This window comes from Pelophylax lessonae (assembly GCF_965119305.1).
Source record: "Pelophylax lessonae genome assembly, chromosome: 5".
NCBI classification, from domain to species: domain Eukaryota; kingdom Metazoa; phylum Chordata; class Amphibia; order Anura; family Ranidae; genus Pelophylax; species Pelophylax lessonae.
Window position 1 is genome coordinate 166598918 of NC_138772.1, and position 26771 is coordinate 166625688.

General features: G+C 43.2%; 1 protein-coding gene across 1 annotated transcript in view; it reads right to left on the reverse strand.

Moving 5' to 3' along the window:
- The window catches only part of TOPAZ1 (testis and ovary specific TOPAZ 1), a gene marked incomplete at its 5' end in the record, with an annotated part of 460121 nt that overhangs the window by 265521 nt on the left and 167829 nt on the right, over positions 1-26771 (reverse strand). The window contains one exon of the mRNA XM_082257639.1: positions 19776-19842. Within this exon, the coding sequence (XP_082113765.1) occupies positions 19776-19842 (67 nt within the window). The remainder of the gene's footprint in view (positions 1-19775; positions 19843-26771) is intronic.

The window sequence follows — 26771 nt, forward strand, 5'->3', positions numbered from 1 at the left end:
AATTAGCATATTTCATCCGACCAATAAAAAAAAAAGTGTTTTTAATACAAAAAAAGTCAACCTTCAAATAATTATGTTCAGTTATGCACTCAATACTTGGTCGGGAATCCTTTTGCAGAAATGACTGCTTCAATGCGGCGTGGCATGGAGGCAATCAGCCTGTGGCACTGCTGAGGTGTTATGGAGGCCCAGGATGCTTCGATAGCGGCCTTGAGCTAATCCAGAGTGTTGGATCTTGCGTCTCTCAACTCTCTCTTCACAACATCCCACAGATTCTCTATGAGGTTCAGGTCAGGAGAGTTGATAGGCCAATTGAGCACAGTAATACCATGGTCAGTAAACCATTTACCAGTGGTTTTGGCACTGTGAGCAGGTGCCAGGTCGTGCTGAAAAATGAAATCTTCATCTCCATAAAGCTTTTCAGCAGATGGAAGCATGAAGTGCTCCAAAATCTCCTGATAGCAAGGTGCATTGACCCTGCCCTTGATAAAACACAGTGCTAATTTTTTGAGAGGGACCTGTATATTTGTAAAAAATGTTGAAAACCATTTATCATTTATCATTTTCCTTCCACTTCACAATTATGTGCAACTTTGTGTTAGTCTATCACAAAAAATCACAATAAAACAAATTTACGTTTTTGGTTGTAACATGACAAAATGTTGAAAATTTTAGGGGTGTTGAAAGTGATAGACGCATGGATACATTGTGTTTCAGCCTTTAACGATTCTGCACCGATGCAGAATCCAGCTGTATCGCTATTATGCATAACGTCATCTCGGCTCCTCCCCCCACAGAAGTGGCATTACAGCGCTGGCGGTGTAATGTGTCAGTGCTCTTCCGCATCGTGCTGCTAACAACATGCGCCCGTGGGCTGACTCCACCCATTGCCGTTACACCACATATGGATGTTGTAGCCTCAGGAGGCAAGCGCTGCAATATGTCAGCATGCCGCCCCCACCCACACTCTCCCCCGGCTCTGGATTTGTAGCTTTGTACACCTGTCACCCAATGGGTGGGACTGTGACGCACATCTCTGTTACATGGAAGAGCACAGGGATAAAGCACAGAGTCTGCTTCAGCAATGACCTGCAGGGGGGGGGGGGGGTAGGAGTGCTCCAAAGGTTTACATGACCAGAGACCAGCCTGTCATCCTTAATGTAAGTGAGAAGTGAGTGTATAGAAGTGGCACATCCCCCACCTGCTGCATCTATTCAGTCCGAGTGTACTGGTGTACTGAGTGCCTATAGCATTGGGGGGCTGCACTTCTTTTTTTCTGTCTCATTACTTCCTCTTTTCCCCTCTGAAAACTTCCACTAATCTGTGAGCAGTTTACTTTTGGATTGCTGATCGGAATGCCTGTTTTTTTTATGAAGTGATGTTGACCTGTTGTCAATCTAAGTTGCTGCCAAAGGACTGATCAATGATTTGTTAGGCCCCCTTCACACATGCTGTCCGTTTTTCATCCATCCGCTGACGGATGAAAAACGGACATCAATGTATCTCTATGTAAGAACGGATGACAATGGATGATCATCAGCTAACATCCGTTTTCATCCGATTCCGTCAATGTCCGTTTTTTTGAACGTATGAATGCTCTATTTTTCATCCGTCAAAAAAACGGATCGGACGAAAAACGGATCGGACGAAAAACGGATTAAAAACGGATGACAACGGATGAAAACCAGATAACTGACGAAAAACGGATGAAAAACGGATAACAACTGACGAAAAACGGATGACAACTGATGAAGAACAGATGAAAAACGAACAACTGACGAAAAACGGATGACAACTGATGAAAAACGGATGAAAAACAGATGGAAAACTGATACATTTTGACGTGACTGAACTGATGAACTGAACGGATCGTATGTGTGAAAGGGGCCTTAAAGTGATACTAAAGGGTATTATTTTTTCTTTAACCACTTAAGCCCCAGCCCTATTTCGGACACATTTTGTTCACAAGTTAAAATCAGTATTTTTAAAACTACTTAGAACCCCCAAACATATATATTTTTTAAGCAAAGACTCTGGAGAATCAAATGGCAGTCATTGCAATATTTTGTGTCACACGGTATTTGCGCAGCAGTCTTTAAAACGCCATTTTTTTTTTGAATAATTATGAAAAATCACATTTCAACTGCATTTAAAAAATACTAAACAGTAAAGTCAGCCCATTTTTTTGAATATTGTGAAAGATTATGTCACGCCGAGTAAATAGATACCCAACATGTTATGGTTTAAAATTGCGCACACCCGTGGAATGGCGACAAACTACGGTCAATAGAAATCTCAATAGGCGACACTTTAAATTTTTACCAGTTTAGAGTTAGAAAGCAGCTCTTTTTTTTAAATTATTGCTCGTGCTCTGGCAATCGCGGCGATACCTCACATGTGTGGTTTGAACAGCGATTTCATTCGCGGCTCGACTTCCAAATACGTTTCATTTCGTGCGCGAGCCAACGGTGACTTTTATTGCGGTCACAAGCAATGTAAACATCCCTTGAGACACCAATATGCAGTGACAGGTACTCTTTATGGAGGGATCGAGGGTCTAAAAGACCCTAGACCCCTCCACTACACTTTCATCTATGCAAAATGCCGAAAACGGCATTTTTGCATACAGCCGTTTTTTAAATCTGCCGCCTTTTGCAGCAGATTAACCCGGAAGTGACGTCATGGACGCCGCCTCCGGGTTACGTCATCAGAGACCCGATCGAAGCCGCTTCCGGCTTAGATCGGGACTCCAGCCAGCGGATGCACCAGCTGGGTGCTCGGGTCTCCCAGTGGGACGGGAGGCCTGGGCGAAGTCAAGGAAGGCGGCGGGGGGGGGGGGGTAAGTCCCCTCCTGCTCACCCGGGTAACGATCGAACGGCTCCCGAGCCGCATCGGCCGTTACTGACGAAAAGCCGACCGTTGGCTCTAAACCACGGTACCGGGAAGGTGCATCTAGCTAGAGGCATCATCCCGGTATAACCCCGCAAAGTCTGCCGACGTAAATATATGTCACTTTGCGGTAAGTGGTTAAAATAAAAAAGAGATAATACTAACCTCCTGACCATCTCTGTATCATGTCTGCAGTCTATAGCTATCTCTTGTAGTATGTCTGCAGTCTCTGACCATCTCCTATAGTATGTCTGCAGTCTATAGCTATCTCTTGTAGTATGTCTGCAGTCTCTGACCATCTCCTATAGTATGTCTGCAGTCTCTGAACACCCCCTGTATTATGTCTGCAGTCTCTGACTATCTCCTGTATCATGTGCACAGTCTCTGATCATCTCCTGTATCATGTCTGCAGTCTCTGATCATTTTTTCTATCATGTGCACAGTCTGTGACCATCTCCTGTATCATGTCTGCAGTGTCTGACCATCTCGCATCATGTGCGCAGTCACTGACCATCTCCTGCATCATGGCTGCAGTCTCTGACCCTCTCTTGTATCATGTCTGCAGTCTCTGACAATCCCCTGTATTATGTGCGCAGTCTCTTACCATCTCCAGTATCATGACTGCAGTCTCTGACCATCTCCTGTATCCAGTCTCTGACCTTCCCTTTTATCCTGTCTGCAGTCTCTGACCATCTCTTGTATCATGTCTACAGTCTTTGACCATCTCCTGTAGTATATTGGGGGCAGCCTGGAGCTCCTTTTCTGCTGTGTTCAAAATTTGCTACATGCAGGGAGTGTCATCATTTTTTTTTTTTTATAAAGAGTTGAGTTTTTCTGACTGCATAAATTTTTTGATGAAAACCATGGGCAGCAATCGTGATGCATCGCAGAATCGGAAACAGGATAATCGTAATCGAATCGTGAGACCAGTGAAGATGCGCACCTCTAGAAAATGTCAAGGGGTATGAATACTTTTTCAAGGCACTGTATACAGCCTGTGAAACCAAATGTGTGAAGTACTGCAGAAAGGTACTGCCAATGTACTCGGTCAAAAGCCTACTCCACATTCAAAGATAGAAGCAGAGAATGCACTCGACTACGTTCTGACTACAGAAGTAAATTGAGGGCACACCCAGTGCCATCAGATCTGGGTGAATCAAATGTGAAAGTATATTCTCTAGTCATAAAGCAATAATTTTGCCATAGATTTTTATGTTGATTGGCGTATAATTAGCAGGGGATGTAGGTTTTTTTTTTTATCTGGTTTGGGTACTGTTACAATTAACCTCAAAGGATTCTTTGGGGAAGGAGGTGAAGAGCGCAGTTTGGTTTTAAAACCGTTGTCTTTGGGGGAGCAAGGTGGGACAGGGGTAGGGGTAGTTTCTTTTTTTTTTCATAGCTGCCTGGATTCCGGAGGCAGAAATGAGATCTCTGCAAGTTGGGCTGGGGAGACTCAGTGAAGAGAGGAAGGTCTGAATTTGTTCGCTTGAGGGAGAGTGGTTCGTCTGGCCCAGGCAGTGGTTGAAGAGGTAGAATTCAGAAAATTTGCAATTTGGGCAGGATTAGTAATTCAGACATTTTTGGAGTCAATGAGATAGACTATTCTGTTTGTGGCAATTTTCTTTTTAATTTGATTCGCTAAGTGCAAACCAATTTTGTTTCCTGCCACATAGAAATTTAAATTGAGTTATTTTAGGTATAGGGCATATTGAGAGAAAACATTGTGTGAGTTTGTGTCATAGGTCTTTTAATTGATTGGTCCTATCGCTAGTGTGTTGAGATTTATTCTGGTCTTCCAATTTACATCCTGAGTCTTGAAGTTTAGTGACTAGTTGCATTCTGCTAATCTTCTCCTGTGCCCCCAATTTTGTTAGTATTCCTCTCATATAGGCTTTGTGGGCTGACCATAAAAAGTGCACATTATCCACAGATCCAACATTTCATTTAAAAAAGGAATCTAGTTCTTCCTTCATTTGTTTCTAGTGGTGGACGGAGGATAAAAATATTCATTCACCAAACCTTAGTCAGTTGAGAATCTGCAACCTGAAGTTACAAGGATATGGGTGCATGGTCCGACCAGGTTATTGTACCAATATGCGAAGATGTGGTTTGGAGTAGGACAGTTTTGTCCACCAGGAACAAATCTATTCTCGAGAAAACATGTTAAACCTGAGAATAGAATGTATAATCTTTTTATGACCCGTGAGTGCTTCTCCAGGCATCCTAAAGATCCTCGGTTTTTATCAGGTTGCGAAGAACGCGGGAAGGTCGTTCTGTATGGCTAGTGGAGTTGAAAGGCTATGTCCAGCACTTCATTAAAATCCCTGCAGAGGATGAGGTGGCCCATACATAGCGCTTGTACTTTCTTCATAAGGGAATGCAGAAAAGCTTTTTAATTGGTATTTGGTGAGTAAAGGGTCATCAAGTGTAGTTTAGGTTTTTAATAGTGATTGATTTACGAGAAACATAATAGTGTTAGGTTATCAGCTCTGTTAGCGTATAAGTAATCATTTCTAATATATACCAAAACATCAGATCTATTTCATGGGAAGCTGGGAACATTTGATCACATTATTACATAGTGGGTAAGGTTAAATAAAGACAATAGTCCATCAAATTCAACCATTGTAGGTGTACGTGTGTCAGTGTCGATAATTTCTCCTATCCCTGTATGTGGTGTTCTTTAAGATGCATGTCCAAGAGTTTTTAAAAAATGTCAATGCTCCCTGCTGATGCCAACAATTGTGGAAGAGAGTTCCATAACCTCATCGCCCTGACAGTAAAAAACCCCCCTACGCAGCTTAAGGTTAAACCGGTTCTCCTCCAATCTCATTGTGTGGCCCTGTGTCCTTGTACGCTCCCTGAAACTGAATAATTGTTTTCCTACGCTGGGATCACCATGGAGGTATTCGTAAATCGCTTTTATGTCCCCTCTTAAAGCGGAGTTCCGGCCACAGAATCGTTTTTTTTATCAATACCTCCCCAACTGTCACCCCCCCCCCCCTTCATACATCAACTAATCCTGTTTTTTACAGTATAATAATCGATTGGCAATTAGAAAATCTTACTTTATAAAAAGTCTCCTGAGCGCCGCCATCTTTGTCCGGGTTCCCCTGAAGCTGCTGTGTTAATGAATGCCCCGCTTCCTGGTTCGAGAAGGAGAGGGGCCGGTGAATGCAGCGCGAAATCTCGCGCATTCCCAGTACTATGCGATCGGCATAGTATAGGGATGCCAATCATGAGAGGAGCGACCGGCCGCCTACGTCACTGCCCAATGCATCCTGGGAGCGACGAGTAAGAGCTCCCAGGACGCATTGCGGGACAGGAAGTGACGTTGCGGGCCGCGGCCGAGGAAGTGGATGTAAAGGTGAGTATATTATCCTCTGTAATAAGGTAAGTAAAAAAAAAAAAGCCGGGAATATCCAATTCTTGCTCAGGTAAGGATAAGGAAGTGGATGCCATAAAATCGAAAGGCATTATTTTGTGCCCGGAACTCCGCTTTAAGCGTTTTTTTCTCCAGTGAGAATACATTGAACGCTTGTAGTCGTTTCTCATAAATTAGGTCCTCCAATCCCCTTATTGATTTTTGTTGCCCTTCTTTGGATTCTTTCCAGCTCCAGCACATGCCTTCTGAGGACTGGTGACCAAAATTGGACAGAATACTCCAGATGTGGCCAAAGTGCCAGGATTATGGTTTTATCTCTGGAGTAAATCCCCTTTTTTATGCATACTAAAATTCTGCTGGCTATTACTTTGTAATCTACTAGGATCAACAGATCTTCCTCCATTTCTATATTCCCCCAGAGGTTCTCTCCCTAGTGAGTAGTTTGCTTTTATGTTTTTAGCCCCAAAGTGCATTACCTTATATTTTCCCACATTAAACCTCATTTGCCATGTAGTTGCCCACTCCATCACTTTGTTCAGGTCTTTCTGTAAAATTTCTATCCTGATGTGACGTTATTGCCCTGCTTATTTTTGTGTCCTCCGCAAACTGAGATTGAGCTATTTATCCCATCTTCTATATCATTTATTAATAAATTAAACAGAATTGGTCCCAAGACAGAGGCTTGGGGTACCCCACCACCACTCCAGACCAGTCTGAGTACACGTTATTTATCCTGTAAGAAGTTGGAAATGTGGCTTCAAGTGGTTCTAAAGCCTAAACATTTTTTTACTTTAATGCATTCCTTGCATTAAGGTAAAACATTTTAGGCATCAGTATCCCCCTGATTTCTGCAACAAGAACATCAAACAGCAATGTGAATTGCTAAGTAAAACAGCAAAGAAACCTAACGCCTTCAAAAACAGGGGTGTAAAGATAGGCACTCGACAGCAAGGGACCTAATGTTGAGTTTCAAAGTAAGCCTCAAATATAAGCAAAGCATGGCAGGTGTTGGACTGTTGTGTGTTATAGGACAGGGTCAAGTGTTAAAGACTAAAGAGGGGGGTTAGACCCCCATTTTGGTGGAAGTTTGGCAGCATCTGTATGAAAGCACAGCGTTTTTGGGTGACCTTGATGGGGAAAACCCCAGGAGTATTAGATTCCACAGGTAAATAGTTGGCTGGTCACGGCTGCAAAATGTTTGTGCTGTTGCAGGGTTGCTCTATATAAACCTGCAAAGATTTGAAATTTTGAAAAAGGATCTGGAGGTCTCCCCAATTCTGAACAGCAACGTATGCCCTTCCTTTTATATGAAAAAAAAAATACATTCTTGTGATTACATCTCTGGGAATGGAATTTGGCAAGAATGAAGGTTTAGCCAATATGTGAGCTCTGTCTATGACAAAACCCTTAGGCTTTTCAAGAGGGAGTAGAGCCCAAAAAAGTTGTAGTTAGGGAATGAGCTCAGAGGGTGTTAAAATCTCTGGAATACCTCTAAATTTTAAGTTATTCCTCCTCAATCTGTCTTCAAGGTTCGCAATTTTATTCTTTAGCCACTGGATGTCAGTAGTGTGCTCTTGAAATTCATCCACTAAATCATTATGTGCTGCAGCAATGTCCCCCATTTTCCTCTCTATGATATCAGCTCTCTCCTCTACCTGGTCAATATGTGGTTGTAACTTGGATATGTTGCTACCAAGCTCAGCCTTGACATTTTTTAATGATAGGAGCATCTCCTTTATAGTATGCTCTGAGGCTGGTTGGTCTGAGGCAGTGAAATGATCCACGAATTAGTAACAAAGAAGAGGCTGCAAGGGAATCATCCTCTGTACAGTAAAAGCAAGGTGCTTCTTACTCACCGGACTATTGGAGGGGGCAATGCAAAACATAGAAACATAGAATGTGTCGGCAGATGAGAACCATTTGGCCCATCTAGTCTGCCCAATATATCTGAATCCTATGAATAGTCCCTGGCCCTATCTTGTATGAAGGATAGCCTTATGCCTATCCCATGCATGCTTAAACTCCTTCACTGTATTTGCAGCTACCACTTCTGCAGGAAGGTTATTCCATGCATCCACTACTCTCTCAGTAAAGTAATACTTCCTCATATTACTTTTAAACCTTTGCCCCTCTAATTTAAAACTGTATCCTCTTGTGGTAGTTTTTCTTCTTTTAAATATGCTCTCCTCCTTTACCGAGTTGATTCCCTTTATGTATTTAAAAGTTTCTATCATATCCCCTCTGTCTCTTCTTTCTTCCAAGCTATACATGTTAAGGTCCTTTAACCTTTCCTGGTAAGTTTTTTCCTGCAATCCATGTACTAGTTTAGTAGCTCTTCTCTGAACTCTCTCTAGAGTATCTATATCCTTCTGGAGATATGGCCTCCAGTACTGCGCACAATACTCCAAGTGAGGTCTCACCAGTGTTCTGTACAGCGGCATAAGCACTTCTCTCTTTCTACTGCTTATACCTCTCCCTATACATCCAAGCATTCTGCTGGCATTTCGTGCTGCTCTATTACATTGTCTTCCCACCTTTAAGTCTTCTGAAATAATTACTCCTAAATCCCTTTCCTCAGATACTGAGGTCAGGACTGTGTCAAATATTCTATATTCTGCCCTTGGGTTTTTACGCCCCAGGTGCATTATTTTGCACTTATCCACATTAAATTTCAGTTGCCAGAGTTCTGACCATTCTTCTAGTTTTCCTAAATCCTTTTCCATTTGGCGTTTCCCTCCAGGAACATCAACCCTGTTACATATCTTTGTGTCATCAGCAAAAAGACAAACCTTTTTGCAATATCACTTATGAAGATATTAAACAAAATTGGTCCCAGTACAGATCCCTGAGGTACCCCACTGGTAACATGACCTTGTTCTGAATGTTCTCCATTGACTACAACCCTTTGTTGTCTGTCACTCAGCCACTGCCTAATCCACTCAACAATATGGGAGTCCATGCTCAATGACTGCAGTTTATTGATAAGTCTTCTATGTGGGACAGTGTCAAAAGCCTTACTAAAATCTAGATATGCAATGTCTACTGCACCTCCACCGTCTATTATTTTAGTCACCCAGTCAAAAAAATCTATAAGATTTGTTTGACATGATCTCCCTGAAGTAAACCCATGTTTTTCATCTTGCAATCCATGGGATTTAAGATGTTCCACAATCCTATCCTTTAATAGGGTTTCCATTAATTTGCCTACTATTGATGTCAGACTCACTGGTCTATAGTTGCTCGATTCCTCCCTACTACCTTTCTTGTGAATGGGCACGACATTTGCCAATTTCCAATCTTCCGGGACGACTCCTGTTACTAATGATTGGTTAAATAAATCTGTTAATGGTTTTGCCAGCTCACCACTAAGCTCTTTTAATAATTTTGGGTGTATCTCATCAGGACCCTGTGACTTATTTGTCTTCACTTTAGACAGCAATCTTAGAACGTCTTCCTCTGTAAAGACACATGCATCAAATGATTCATTAGTCATCCTTTCGAGTGGAGGTCCTTCTCCTTCTTTTTCTTCTGTAAAAACTGAACAGAAGTATTCATTAAGGCAGTCGGCTAGCCCTTTATTCTCTTCTACATACCTTCCGTCCTTTGTTTTTAATTTAGTTATTCCTTGTTTTAACCACTTGCCGACCGCCGCACGACTATCTACGGCGGCGGTCAGCCCCTCACAGGCAAAGTGACGTAGGTCTACGTCGCTCGCCTGTGAGGGTTTAGGGAGCGAGCGCGCGCCGCCGGAGGCGCGCTCCCGCTCCCGCGTGGTCACGGAACCCCCCGCGCGTGTGACCGGCGGACCCGATCGCCGCCGGCCACTCTGCGATCGGCGGGGGAGAGGGAGAAAGTCAGGCAGCTTGTGTAAACAAGCTGCCTGTCATTCTCCTCTCTGTATGAGAGATGATCACATGGATCTACTATGTAGATCCATTGATCACTCTGCATACAGTTGAAGCCACAGCCAATCACAGTTAGAATCACGCCCCTAGGGACACACACAGCCCCTCCCTCTCAAATAAAGTTAACCCCTTCACTACCAGTGTATTTTTACAGTAACAGTGCATATATATAGCACTGATTACTGTAGAAATGTCACTGGTAACCCCAAAAGTGTCAAAAATGTCAGTCAAGGGTCCGATCTGTCCGCCGCAATGTCGCAGTACCGCAAAAAAAATCGCAGATCGCCGCCATTACGCCTTAAAAAAAAAAACAACAAAAATGACAAAAATCTTTCCCTTTGTTAGTAAACGCAATAACTTTTGCGCAAACCAATCAAAATACGCTTTTTGCGATTTTTTTTACCAAACATAGGTAGCATAAAACAAATTGGCCGAAAATATTAAAAAATTTTGATTTTTACATTTTTTTTGGGGGGAATTTCATATAAAAAAAAGGGAAAAATATTGCTATTTTTGCAAAATTTACGCTCTTTTTTTGTTTATAGCGCGTGATCAAAAAATCGCACAGGTGATCAAATAGCGCCAAAAGAAAGCTCTGTTTGTGGGAAAAAAAGGACGCCAAATTTGTTTAGGTACAGCGTCGCACGACCGCGCAATTGTCCGTTAAAGTCACGCAGTGCCGAATCGCAAAATACCCTCTGGTCGTTTAGCAGCCAAATCCTCCGGGGCTTAAGTGGTTAATTTCCTTTTTTCATTTATATATCTGAAGAATGTCTTATCCCCCTTTTTCATAGACTGAGCTAGTTTTTCTTCTGCCTGCGCTTTAGAAGTTCTTATAACTTGCTTGGCCTCTTTCTGCCTAATCTTGTAGATTTCCTTATCTTCATTGCTCTGGGTTTTTTTATAATTACAAAATGCTAGCTTTTTATTTTTAATGATTTGGGCCACTTCTGCTGAGTACCACAGTGGTCTCTTCCTTTTTTTGCTTTTACTGACAAGTCTAATGCAATTTTCTGTTGCCTTCAATAATGCACCTTTTAAGTAGTCCCATTTCTCCTGGACTCCATGTAATTCGTTCCAGTCTGATAAGGACTCATTTATGACTAATTTCATTTTTGAAAAGTCTGTTTTTCTAAAATCTAAAACTTTTGTTTTTGTGTGGTGTGACTCTTTCACAGTTCTTATATTAAACCACACTGACTGGTGATCATTAGATCCCAAGGTTTCGCCTACAATGACATCATATACCGAATCCCCATTTGTGAATACCAAATCCAAAATGGCCTCCCTCCGGGTTGGCTCCTCAACCACTTGTTGCAGAGACAACCCCAGTAGGGAATTTAGAATATCTGTACTCCTGGTAGAACTTGCTTTTTTGGTTTTCCAGTTTATATCTGGAAGATTGAAATCTCCCATAATGATAACTTCTCCTTTCATTGTCATTTTAGCTATTTCTTCAACTAGTAGATCATCTAGTTCTTTAACTTGACCAGGTGGTCTATATATCACACCTACACGAGTTACTGCATGATTAGCAAACTGCAACGTAACCCAAACTGACTCTATGTTGGCCTCACCAACTTGTATTAGGTTAGATTTAATGCCATCTTTCACATACAGGGCCACTCCTCCTCCTTTCTTGCCTTCTCTGTCTCTTCTGTATAAAGAGTACCCTGGTATGGTTATGTCCCAGTCATTTCTTTCATTAAACCATGTCTCCGTAACAGCCACTAAATCTACATTCTCAGATGCCATTATTGACCCAAGTTCATTGATTTTTTTACCTAAACTGTGAGCATTTGTGGACAGGACTCTGAGCTTATCATTTCTTAACCTCTGTGCTTCTGACCTGTTCTGGCATTGTTTCGGGGGGCAATTGGACTCTTGTATTTCCAGTGGAAATACAAAAGGGGAAGCAGCTGGTCTTTTCTAGGAGACCTTGCCCTCTCTTTGGGGTGCTGGTGTCAAGCTCTCAGGGCTCAGAGAGATGGAGGCTCCATCCTGTGTAGTGCAGGAGAAGATGGCATGCTCCATGCCGCCCTCTTTATCCCCGTTTCGGTCCCCCATCCTGCCTGCTCCTGGAAATAATTCTGTCAGCCTTTGGGGCTGTGCTGGACCCCCTACCAGAATGCAGATGCAGTCTTAGACATCACTGGAGTCAGCAGCCGAGAGTGGCTGGGTGTTATAATGTGGGGGCACAACTGTGGAATGCTGATCCCCACTGAAACGCCCGCCCAGCTTCATTCCCTGCATGTTGCATTTCTTTTTGAATAGGTTGCTCTAGGCTCGTGAAACTGGCAAAAAAAGGTGATAGCATTATTTATAAATTGTGCCTCATCAAAATGCATATAATTGTACTAATCCCAATGCACACGTTCCTGGAATTGGCTTTTCAGTGTTAGTGGGTGGTGCAGAGATGACTGACTGGAATCCGTGGACATTCAAATCTGAAAACGGGTCCCAGGCTTTATTCAGCAGACGGAAGCCTGAAGTGCTCTAGCATTTCTTGCTAGAGGGCTGTGCTGACTTTGGACTTGATAAAACACAGTGGACCAACACTACCAGATGACATGGCTCCCCAAATCATCACTGACTGTGGAAAATTTTGCATTTCATTTGGAAATCAAGGTCCCAGAGTCTGGAGAAATAGTGGAAAGACACAGAATCCAAGTTGCACGAGGACGAGTGTGAAGTTTCCACAGTCAATGATGATTTGGGGAGTCCTGTCATCTGCTGGTGTTGGTCAACTGTGTTTTATTAAGTCCAACGTCAGCACAGTTCTCTACCAGGAAATTCTAGAGAACTTCATGCTTCCCTCTGCTGACCAGCTTTATGGAGACGCAGATTTTTTTTTTCCAGTAGGACTTGGCACCTGCCCACAATGCCAAAAGTACCAATACCTGGTTTAATCATCATAGTATTACTGTGCTTGATTGGCCAGCAAACTCGCCTGACCTAAACCCCAAAGAGAATCTGTGGGGTATTGCCAAGAGGAACATGTGAGACACTAGACCCAACAATGCAGATGAGCTAAAAGCCACTATCCAAGAAACCTGGACTTCCATACCACCTCAGCAATGCCACAGGCTGATTGTCTCCATGCCACTCCACGCCACATTAATGTAGGAATTCATGCTAAAGGAGCCCTGCCCAAATATTGAATGCATATGATACTGTACATAGACATAATTTTCAGTAAGCCAACATTTCTGTATTAAAAATCCTTTTTTTATTAGTCTCATGTATTCTAAGATAGTGAATGTTGGGTTTTCAATAGCTGTAATCCATAATCATCAAAATTAAAAGAAAGAAATGTTTGAATTATATTACTCTGTGTAACGCATCTATATAAAATGTATGCGTTTCACTTTTTGAATTGAATTACTGAAATAAAACTAGAATATCATCAAAAAGTTTATGTGATGCACCAGACCAGGTTTTGTTCACACTGGCGCTGAGGCCCGTATACTGTGAACCAGCTTTTTTTTCTGGTGTCTCTAAACTTCAGGTGCTGCATCTAAGCAGTCTATTCAAGTTTATTGAGATGCAGTGGCTACACAGACATAGCCGCTTGTCCTAATGTGACAGGTGTGTGGGTGAGCAGCCCGGAGCGCAGACGGTGTGAACACACAATCTGTTTGCACTTGGGGAGACCTATGTATTAGAGAAAAATGCAGGTCTACAGTGTAAACAAAGCACTAAATGTTATTTTATTAACCACTTAAGCCCCAGAGGATTTTGCTGCTCAAAGACCAGGGCCTATTTTGCGATTCGGCACTGTGTGACTTTAACGGACAATTGCATGGTCGTGCGACGCTGTGCCCAAATTAAATTGACTTCCTTTTTTTTCCCCACAAACAGAACTTTCTTTTGGTGGTATTTGATCACCTGTGCGATTTTAACTTTTTGCGCTATAAACAAAAAAAGAGCGGCAATTTTGAAAAAATAACAATATTTTTCAAATTTTTTATATGAAATCCCCCCCCCAAAAAATGTAAAAATCAAAATTTAACATTTTAGGCCAATTTGTTTTCTGCTACATATTGTTGGTGAAAAACAAACGCAATAAGCATATTTTGATTGGTTTGCGCAAAAGTTATTGCGTTTACTAAGGGAAAGATTTATGTCATTTTTATTGTTTTTTTTTAAACTAGTAATGGCGGTGATTTGTGATTTTTTTTGCGGGACTGCAACTTTGCGGCGGACAGATCGGACCCTTGACTGACATTTTTGACACTTTTGGGGGTACCAGTGACATTACTACAGTAATCAGTGCTATACATATGCACTGTTACTGTAAAAATGACACTGGCAGGGAAGGGGTTAACTTTATTAGACATCCAGGGGTTAAGTGTGTCCCTAGGGGCATGCTTCTAACTGTAAAGGGGCGTGGCTTTTGATGTAACCACAGAGACATACGATCCAACATAGCAGGATCATATGATCTCTGCAGTTATATCAGGGAGAATGACAGGCAGCATTGTTTACATTAGCTGCCTGCCTTTCTCCCTCTCCAGTGGGAGATCGCGAGTGACCGGCAGACAACGGAACCGCCGGCCACTCGCGCTGGCATGGCAGTGAAAGAGTGGGAGCGCGCCTCCAGCGGCACGCTCTCGCCCCCTATTGGCTCGCGGGCGAGTGACATACCAATACGTCACTTTGCCCAGGTGGGCTGACCACCGCAGTATATGTACTTGCGGCGGTCGGCAAGTGGTTAATGGGTTAACAGTGCAACAGCCAATAGGTGCTATTGTAATTTTTCTTGACTCATGGGCACATCTATGGAATAAACTGTGCCTAGCCTTTCCACCAGGGCCGAGACGAGGGGTGGGCGGAAGGAGCGGTTGCCCTGGGCGCAATGGTTTACTGAGTGTACAACCCTCACATCATGAATGGGGGAATGAAGAAAGTATGATAGGGTAATTGGCGCTGCCAATAGTATTAAAAAATGTGTGTATATATATATATATACACAAGGGAGTGGTATATCTGGCAAATGCAAAAACGATGTAAGAAAATGTGTAAAAAATGTGATAACAATGGTGTAACTAAAGGTCCTTCTATATACCCAATGGTTTCAATGTAATCTCACAATATGTATCTTAATCAACAGAGGATAGGATTATATCATTAATAAATATTAATCATAAACCAGTAAAATGAAACAACATAAATAGATAAAAAAATAAAATATGTGCGGTGCCAGCAAGCAATAAATATATTTCAACCAGTGAAAAAATAAGTGAATCTAAAGGTAATTGTCGTGACTGGTGTAATAAATAATTTAAACACTAGGTGGCAGTATTGATAAAAAATGTAAAGTGTGGATATCCAAATAAATGACAGTTATAAAGTGATAAAATGTGCCAAGTGATATGTTAATATCAGGAGAAAACAATCAATACTAAAAAGGTGAAATAATGGATATCCAGGTGAAGAATTGATATATAAAATAAATACTAAAAATTAAATATCGTGCCAAGTGAAATGATTTGAAATCTATAAAAACACTTATAGAAATTCCAAGGATAAAACTACATAGATAATTAGATAGTCCAAAAAAAGTGCAAAAAAAGTCCAACAATTATTGATCAATATAATGATCTTCCAAAAAGGTGCAACAATAATGCGCTATAAAGTGCCAGCGAAGGTTTTCATGGATGGAGGGGGTGCTTCCCAGTGATGGATCAGGTTGTGGGTGTCGGGTGAGGGAATTTCCGTGCTCCCCTTCCTACATAGCCCGCACTCACCAGAGAGCGGCACCCCTACAGGGGTAACCAGCGTTGGATTAATGGGGTCTTCCCCGGAAAGCTGCGGTGAGCCTCTCCACTCCTTCTGGGATCAAATGCACTTCCTCCTTCCAGCACTAATGTAATTTAGGCAAACGATGTGGCATGGGATCTTGGGCAGTGCTCCAAAGTGTTATCAATGATGTCCGAGATTATATGGATAGAAAACACTAATATAGTGATGTACTGCAAAATGTGTCTGTTTATTAGGCATATAACATAAAGTACTCACATTTAAAATAACGATACAGTGTCCGTAAGCAGGTAGGGACCGCGAACCCCTCGTATAGCGATACTTCCGGACGCCGTGCGTATCAGCAACCGGATTTGCGTGTCAAAGGGCGGAACTGACGTGCCTACGCTCTACGCGTTTCGTCATCAAGCTGACTACGCTCTTTGAGCTGGTCTCCAGACCATGAATTCCCCGAAGCTGACAGCTTCACTCTGGCCTTAGTCCTCAGACCGTCACCTGTCTCTTGCAGACGCACATGTGCTCTGGTTGCCACCTGCAGCCTCAAAATCTTAGAGACCCCCCTATCTCTCTCAAGAGCACATGTGCGTCTGCAAGAGACAGGTGACGGTCTGAGGACTAAGGCCAGAGTGAAGCTGTCAGCTTCGGGGAATTCATGGTCTGGAGACCAGCTCAAAGAGCGTAGTCAGCTTGATGACGAAACGCGTAGAGCGTAGGCACGTCAGTTCCGCCCTTTGACACGCAAATCCGGTTGCTGATACGCACGGCGTCCGGAAGTATCGCTATACGAGGGGTTCGCGGTCCCTACCTGCTTACGGACACTGTATCGTTATTTTAAATGTGAGTACTTTATGTTATATGCCTAATAAACAGACACATTTTGCAGTACATCACTATATTAGTGTTTTCTATCCATATAATCTCGGACATCATTGATAACACTTTGGAGCACTGCCCAAGATCCCATGCCACATCGTTTGCCTAAATTACATTAGTGCTGGAAGGAGGAAGTGCATTTGATCCCAGAAGGAGTGGAGAGGCTCACCGCAGCTTTCCGGGGAAGACCCCATTAATCCAACGCTGGTTACCCCTGTAGGGGTGCCGCTCTCTGGTGAGTGCGGGCTATGTAGGAAGGGGAGCACGGAAATTCCCTCACCCGACACCCACAACCTGATCCATCACTGGGAAGCACCCCCTCCATCCATGAAAACCTTCGCTGGCACTTTATAGCACATTATTGTTGCACCTTTTTGGAAGATCATTATATTGATCAATAATTGTTGGACTTTTTTTGGACTATCTAATTATCTATGTAGTTTTATCCTTGGAATTTCTATAAGTGTTTTTATAGATTTCAAATCATTTCACTTGGCACGATATTTAATTTTTAGTATTTATTTTATATATCAATTCTTCACCTGGATATCTATTATTTCACCTTTTTAGTATTGATTGTTTTCTCCTGATATTAACATATCACTTGGCACATTTTATCACTTTATAACTGTCATTTATTTGGATATCCACACTTTACATTTTTTATCAATACTGCCACCTAGTGTTTAAATTATTTATTACACCAGTCACGACAATTACCTTTAGATTCACTTATTTTTTCACTGGTTGAAATATATTTATTGCTTGCTGGCACCGCACATATTTTATTTTTTTATCTATTTATGTTGTTTCATTTTACTGGTTTATGATTAATATTTATTAATGATATAATCATATCCTCTGTTGATTAAGATACATATTGTGAGATTACATTGAAACCATTGGGTATATAGAAGGACCTTTAGTTACACCATTGTTATCACATTTTTTACACATTTTCTTACATCGTTTTTGCATTTGCCAGATATACCACTCCCTTGTGTATATATATATATATACACACATTTTTTAATACTATTGGCAGCGCCAATTACCCTATCATACTTTCTTCATTTTTTGATATAGTCTTGTACTATATTTTTGGGTAGGCTGCAGCCATTCCAATAATCAGATCCATTTGCGCGGAATTTTCTCCTTTCATGAATGGGGGAATGGGGCGCTGTTTGACATCTTTGCCCTGGGCTATGGATGATCTTGTGCCGACGCTGCTTTTCACTTTCCCATTAAAACGGATAGGTAAAACAAGAAAGGAAAATAATTGCCATACTCATCTTGTAACTTGCATCCTGTAATCCAGCACTTGCTCTCTTCTGCGTAGCTATGAGCACTTCTAGATTACGCTAGAGTGTGCTTGATCTGTATAATAAACTTAGGACATTATGTTGACACATTCCTAAACTATCAAAGTTTAAAGCTAGTGTATAAACACTGCTTAAGCTATACGCCAGTGCCCACTGCTTCTTTTGGCAAACGTTGCACTTCTGCAGCTCTCTGCTACATCCACAATCCCTGCTACACTGCTGCTACATCCACAATCCCTGCTACACTGCTGCTGTCTAAAGGCCCATACACACGATAAGAAAATCAGAAGTAAAATTTAGTCTGACGAAAGATCTGCCGATTTTCAGATCGTTAGTACAGTGCTTTCGACAGCCGATTACAAATTTTCGTACGACAAAAACTGGATGTGCAGGCTATAAAATTTTTATCGTACGTGATATATAATCATATAATTGTCACTTTTGATAATATTATACGTTTGTTTTTTCATAGAAGCGCACTTTTATAACTTATTATTCATATGTTATAATTCATTTATTTCACAGTGCTGCTTCTATATCACTCACATTGGTTCGCGCACCTTTTTCACCTACATTACTTTCCATAGGAGACTAGCATGCAACGAAAAACTAAAGAAAAATAGAAAAATTGTCTGATAATCTGATCGTGTTTACAATGCTTAAGAGTCCCTGCTTTATTTCCACTGCACCTCAGGCATCCACAGCCTCCAGTACCACCACAGCAGCATCCAGTCTCCACTGTGCCATCTCTGCCTCTGCAATCTCCTATGCACTTTTCAAAGAAGCACAACTGTGAGCCAGTATGCAATACATTTTGGACTCTTGAGGTTTAACTGGCCTGTATCAATGATCACCTTGCAAAACCACCCATTCAGTTTAAAAAAAGAAATGAAAGGCAAAACATGGAAAACAGGAAAGCAGAGGAACTGGCAGGAACACCAGGGATTTCACACAAAGGAAGAAATACAAAGAGAACAGGATACTTTTTCATACAAGTACATGGTACAGCAGGCACATATCAGGAATATGAAATGTTGGGTTTACATAATCTTCACTTACCGCAAGGGTGTGACAATACAGCAGCAGTAGTATTACGGATTTATACTGAACAGTAACAGTAACTGAACTATAACAGTTAGGGTTGTTTAGTTTAGCTTTGTAAAGCCACACACATCTCTCTGCAATTCTGGTCTGCTTACTACCCTAAAATTGCCACAAAAAAAAGAAAAAACAGACCCTTGAGCAGTACATTTGTTCTCTTATCTCTGTTGTCATAACAAATGAGTCTCCCTACTGCCTTGGGATGAGTTTGCTCATAACCATTTTTGTAGTTTTTGGTAAACACTTCTGGGTACAGGCTCCTATTCCACCAGATGTTGACATGCCTGCTCTAGCCACCATGCAGACCTCTTTAAACACATTGGTTGCAGATACAAAAGCACCTTCTTGATTCCGCATCCAGCAAAAGATTTGCTTAACACCATGTCACCAAGGCTCCTGACTTCCTGACTGGAGACTGTCCGGAACACATACATATGAAGTAGCAGAAGTTAGATGCTTTTAGATTATTATGTTACAGCTATGCTTCCACTGTGACCCCATAATTTAAAAAGGAAAAGTGCAAAAAACAAAATATACCTCAATTTCATCCATTGCTGCCTCCAAGTCATGCACCAAACTCTTCTTTGGAAGATGCGCCTCAATCCTTGATTAAAAACATTGCCCATAAATAAAAAGAAGTAAAATCCCAGTAAATTTAAACACAAGAAATGCATTTTACTAATAATAATCGCAACTCTATTTCCCTTAAAGTGGACCTTTCAATTTGCCTATTCAGGGTAAATAAAAAGGTTCTCTTAACAGGGGACCACTTTGAGCAATTGGAATCACACTGGAATCAAGTTACCTCATGGAATTGATTATTTTTACTTACATTAACGATCTCAAATGTCAACATGAACTTCATCCGAAATCCAAAAAGCTAAATTTCTCACTTTGGTAATGAGTAAAAAGTTTAAAAGAACCAAGAAATAAAACTGGCCTTGGGAGGGGAGATACACAAGTATTCATGGACAGCTAACAAGGCCCTAAAGTTGATGTAAAGGTTTTTTTTTACATTCATGCATTCTATGCAGCACCCCCAAGACTCCCTTATTCTTCTTTAAATATTACTTTTTTTTTTTTTAAGTTTTCAGTTATCTAAGACAAAAAATTGATTTTTGTAAGAACTTACCGTAAAATCGTTTTCTCTGGAGTCCATTGACAGCTCTTATGCCTCTTATACAATAGGGTTATGCTGCCCCCTACAGAAGTAGTACTAGGCAGGAAAAAATTCACTGGCATGCCTACAGGGGCTGTCCTTCATGGCATAACCCCATGCACACTCTGACACAAGCCAGTTTCGAAGCAAGCAGTGAAAAAGAAGACCCAAACCATCCCCATAACAAAGGGGTGGGTGCTGCGTCTGTCAATGGACTCCAGAGAAAAGGATTTTATGGTAAGTTCTTATAAAAATCCAGTTTTCGCTATCGTCCATTGACAGACGCAGGTCTTATGCTTCTTATACCATAGGGACGTCCCAAAGGAGTGTAGGCATGAGGAGTGGGAAGAACGTAACCAAAAAAAAAAAAAAACAACAGGTAACGTTTTTCCAAAGGCTAAACATAGCCAACTGGGTAACAAAGCTCAACCAGGAACCACAGGAGCTTACCCGTAGAAAGAAAATATAAGCCCCTGAAAAAGAAAAACAAGTCTTTAAACAGCAGCCTGCAAAACTTTGCGGCCAAAGGATACATCCGAAGATGCCAACAAATCTATCTTGTAGAATTGTAAAAGTATGCACGGACGACCAAGTCCCTACCTTACACACTTGAGTAACAGAGGCCTGATGAGGAAAAGCCCAAAAGGCACTCAGCGCTCTGGTAGGACATGCTGTCACAGGGAAAGGAGGAACCTGACCCTGCAATGAATAAGCCTGTACGACCGTTTGTCTAATCCATCTGGATATAGTCGCAGCAGACGCAGCCAAACCCTTACGAGATATCCCTCAGTAAGGACAAAAAAAAAGAGTCTGATTTCCTAATAGACTCTGTGGCCAGCCAGTAAACCCTGATCGCCTGAACCATATCCAGAGAGTGCAAAGCAAATTCCTTGGGATGCTTAGGCTTAGGGCAGAGTGAGGGCAAATCAGACACCACCGCAGGAAGAAAGAACGGATTAGGTCGAAGAACCACTTTATCTCTGTGGACGACCAAATAAGGCGCACGACAGGAAAGCGCCGCCAGCTCAGACACTCTGCGAACAAAAGTAATATCCACCAAAAGGCAACCTCTGATATAACAAAGGCAGAGATATGTCCTTATATTCTCAAAAAGAGGCTTTTGAAGAATAGACAAAACCAAAGTCAAATCCCACGGAAGCAAGGGGGATCATCTCAGAGGAGCCATATGACACACCCCTTGAAGAAAAGTGCGAATCAAGGTATTAGCAGCCAACGGGTGTGGAAGGACAACGCCAAAGCCGACACTTGGCCCTTGATCATGCCCAAGGCCAACCATTCCTCAACTTCTTTCTGCAAGAAAGCCAAGACCACAGCCACTGAAAAAAAGGCAAGGGTACAATTATTGCGATTCACACCATTAAATATACATCTTCCACGTGCGAAGATAAATCTTTCTGTTCTAGCCCTCAGCAGGGTAGGAAGCACAGACTCAGAGAAACCACTATCCCTCAGCACCTGGCCTTCAACAGCCATGCCATTGCCATTAAAAACCGCGACCATAAAGCAGGATGGAGGATCGGACCCTGAGACAGCAGGTCCTCCCTCAAAGGCAACTGCCAGGGAGGCACGACGACCATCTTTACCAGGTCTGTGTACAAAGACCGACAAGGCCAGTCTGGAGCCATCAGAAGCACTAGAACATTCTCCACCGCCATCCTGCGGAGAAACCTTGACATCAGCTGTATCAGAGGGTCATAAGTCAGCAGATACTGGCTCCAAGGAGCTTCCAATGCGTCTGTAGCATCTGCCAGAGGATCTCAAACTCTGGCCACGAACCTTTGCACCTCTTTGTTTAGCCAAGATGCAAACAAGTCGACCTCCAGGGTCCCCCAACAGACACACTGGAGACAAAATACCTCTGGATGAAAGGACCATGCCCCGTGATCCAGAACCTGAATTGGAAAGGTAATCTGCTTTCCAATTCTCCACTCCCGGAATGTGAACTGCAGAGAGAGAGGCCAAACCCATCCTTCCGCCCACGTCAATCTCGGCCACCTCCTGGGCCGCCCAGGCACACTTTGTGCCCCTTTGATGATTGATGTAGGCCACAGCCGTGGCTTGTCTGATTGGACCTGAACCGGGAGACCAAGCAGTCAATTTGTCCATAGATCAGACAAATCTTGATTGCTATGAGTACCAGAACATCGATCGGTAAAGAAGACTCGTCTGTCGACCAGACTCCCTTTTGCAGAGGCCTGGAATGAAACTGAGCGAATGGGACCACCTCGAAGGTCGACACCATCAATACTCAGGGCTCTCATACATGTCCGTAGAGAAGAGAGATCGCTTTTCAGCAGCATTTGGATCTCTCCCTGCAACTTCTGAAGTTTGCCCCCGGGAAGAAAGACCCTCACCACGGAGGAGTCCAGAGTTAGTCCCAGGTAATCCAGTCACACAGACAGGGTCAGTGCAGATTATTTGAAGTTGATGATCCACAGATTGACAGATCGCCCAACAAAGCTGGGTGAGAGTTTGCTCTCAACAGGAGATTGTTCAGATATCCTAGGATCGCAATCCCTCCTTTGTGCAGCAATGCCAACACCAGGACCAAAACCTCGGTAAAGACTCTGGGAGTGGAGGCGAGACAAAACGGTAACACAGCAAACTGAAAGCGCTTACGCAAAACGGAGATACTTCTGGTGTCCTCCGTATATAGGGATGTGCAGATACGCATCTTTGATGTCAAATCCACCTATCTAAAGACGACACTACCGACCAAATGGATTCCATCCGAAACTACTGCACCCACACAAAGCGGTTCAGAAACCTGGGGTCCAAATTAGGACGCACCTTGCCCTCTTTCCTGGGCACCGTGAACAGTTTGGAATAAAAGCCTCAAAATCGGTCCTGCAAAGGACCCAACACAATCACTTCTTGTGCAAGGAGGTCCTGCACTGCCTCCCTGAGATCCTTCAATTGATCTGGAGACAGACAAAGATTAGAGGGAAGAATCTGTCTGCCGGCCGAGACCGAAAATTCAAACTTGTACCCAGAACGAATCGGTTCTTGAACCCATTTGTCCTGGATCAAGGACATCCAGGGTTCCTGAAAGAAACGCAGAGTCCCCCCACCACAGAAAACGGGTGAGGGCGCCCCTTCATGCAGAAGAGGATTTGACCTCCAGAAGCATTGAATGGTTTACCTCTCTCGTGTCCCTGGGACACAAAAAAACTGTTTTTGGAGGATATGGGAAGAGGAGTACTCTTACCCCCCCGACGTTAAGCCTTTTATCAAATCATCCAAGGAGTCTCCAAAAGAAAAAAAAAAAAAAACGCTCACCCAGAAAGGGGAGATCTATTAAGGCCTTCTGGAAGCCTGGTCAGTCGACCAGCTCTTAAATCACACCATGCGGTGTATGAAAATCCCTACCGCTGACCCTCTGGCAACCAGGGGGGCTGCGTCCAAGTACCCATCACACAGAAACACCAGGGCCTGGGCCATTTGGTCCGTGAGTCCAATCAAAGTCAGGGGAACTCTCTCAGCATTCAAGTTACCCCTAAGCACTTTAACCCATACCGTTACCATCTGTGAAACCAGAACGGACACCAAGATTGGTTTTAATACCGAACCCGCCAAAACATGGAGGTAGCGGGAAAGGTATTCCACCCATCTGTTCACCGAGTCCTTGAAGGCTGGGGAATCTTCCACGGGTACCACAGTAGATGTGTTTAACCTGGAAACAGGCTGGCCCGCCCTAGGTGGCACCGTCCAACAGTTTGAGACCCCACCATTATTCATTCACAATATTGTGAAATTCCTCGGGACAAGGTAACACCTGACCCAATTTCTGGCCTATGCGGGAGCCAAAACTACCCGCATTCCCGACTGTGTGGGCTCATCAGTCAATTGTAAAGTTTCCCTTACTGAACGTATCAGTGCTTCCACCACAGCGCGTTACCGCACTGTGGCTGAGGACAACAGGTCCTCTTTGCCAGCTGAAGGCGAGGATAGGAATCCCTCAGGGAGGGGGTTGTCTTTGTCAGAAGACAGGGAAGGCAATGGCTGTTTTTGGTATGCAACATGTTTCATGACAAGAGCAACCTTTGATGCCAGACTTTCCAATGCTGCAGAAAAAGACACTGTGGACTGCGAGCCGGACGTACTGGCAGTCACACTGAAGGGGTCTGATAGAGAATTTACCACCTGGGACTCCAGTTTGCAATGTAAAAAGAAAAAAAAAACGTGCACTGCCCCTTTAAATCCGCGATCGCGGTCCAGACCGCCCAATCGCGCTGTACTCTGAGTTACCCTTTAAACAGCGGCAGGTAGCAGAGTGCAAAGGGAATGCCCAGGAACGACCCCCATACTGTACTGTATCACCTCACAGAGGAACCAGCAACGTCTGCAGCATGGAGAACTTAGCACAGGAAGCGATGGCACAGGAAGTGACATCAATCCACAAGAGGCCAAACTGCCTGTGTAGCTCCAGGCTACAACAAAATGGCACCAATACAACTGCATAGGAAGCAAAGGAAAAATGGCCACATCACCTCACATACTGTACAGGGAGCCAAATCCACACCTAAGATGGCGGCCAAACGCTGCAATGCAGTCAGGACCCAGATACAAGGCCACACCAGGGATCTACCTACACAGACCCCACAGGATAAGGTACCGCTGTATACCCCCCCCCCCCCTCGGGCGCCAGGTGCCGAATATAGTGCCCCCATGCGGGAGCAGGGAGAGCAGGGTCGTGATCCTGATAGGCCAGGGGGATCTTTTAGGAAAAACAGGGTCCAATTATCCCCAGGAGTGGGCCAACATCCCCCCCTAGAGGCCACTAGGGACATGGGGGGCTAAGCTTACTGACCATACCATAGACCGGCTGGGCCCTGCTCCGGACAGACCACCTCCCACCCTGAGTGAGGGTGCTGCCAGCCGAGGGGGTACGCTGCGACTCGGGGCAGTCCAGGTCGATGCGTCCCGGAGAGACATCCACTCGCAGGCTCGTTCCCATCCACAGGGGCTCTGGCGTGGCGAGGCCTAGAGCGGGACTATAACCTGCTCACCTTGATGGCCAGGCTGCAAGACTGTAAGGATCTATATTATCCAGTGCGAAACATCAGCCGGCTGTCGCTTGTAGTTCATCGGGAGGATCCCCCTGACACTAGCTAGCGTTAGTGAGAAAAGAGAAATAAACAGAAAAATTCTTAAAAGAACAGAAGAAAACCTAGGTCCTACTCCTTCACTAGGCAGCAAGAAACTGGCTTGTGGCAGTGTGTGTGGGGTTATGCCATGAAGGACAGCCCCTTGTAGGCGTGTCAGTGAATTTTTTTCCTGCCTAGTACTACTCCTGTAGGGGGCAGCATAACCCTTTTGTATAAGAAGCATAAGAGCTGCGTCTGTCAATGGACGACAGAGAAATTTACATTTATAATAAACATAAAAGAGCAAGTGTATATAAAAAAAAAAAACATTTACCAATGTTTGAGGTACACTGTACATCAAGGGTATACATTCCCCAACTAATGTACAATAAGTACTTAGTTAGGGTTTAGATAATCATTAATTCTGCTTTTGTTTTGGGGATCACATCTATGTGCATATTGTTCATGTTACACTCGCTAAACGCAAAGAGGGGAAAGAAAGGGGAGGAAAAAAAAAAGTTTACTACCAAGGGACCCCCTTATTCTTACCTCAGTCCAATCTCAATCCAGCAATATGCATGGGAGAAGCTCTCTCACTCATCATTGGCTTAGAAACAGCAGCGGGAGGCACTGGCAACTGGTGCTGTCAATCACAGCCAGTGAGGAAGGAGCTGAGGTGGCAGGACAGAACCAGGCTCTATGAGCCTTATGGCCACAAAGTGCCGGCTCGTGAGAAAGCACACACGAGTGCCCCCATAGGAGCACTTGGAGGGGGCCCGATAAGAAGAGGATGGGGACTGCTCTGTGCAATACCATTGTACAGAGCAGGTAAGTATAACATGTTTGTTATTTAAAGAAAAAAAAAACAAAACAGAACAAAATAATGTTCACTATTACTTTAAGTGAACATTGCCTCAGAGAAGAACAAATGCCTAGTGAAGCATGTGACAGCCTAAAACCGATTCCTGTGGAGCCTCTTTCAACCTAGGTGGCAAACAGGATGTCAACTTCTCTTTACTAGGCCCTGTAATGCTGTAAAGGCTAACACGAGGGACCACAGAGCACAGTGGAGTACAGTATGTAGGCATCTGACATACTCGAAGTGTGGAAGATTCTTCAGGTGGCTTGCTCTACAACAAAACCAGACTTCTATGGCAGTGCACTGACACAGGTATGTAAAAAACCTGTCTTTTACAAGAGCATTGATTTCAAATTTGATTTCTAGTTTTTAAAATTCTCCTAGGTTTAAAGTTTCCCTACATGAAA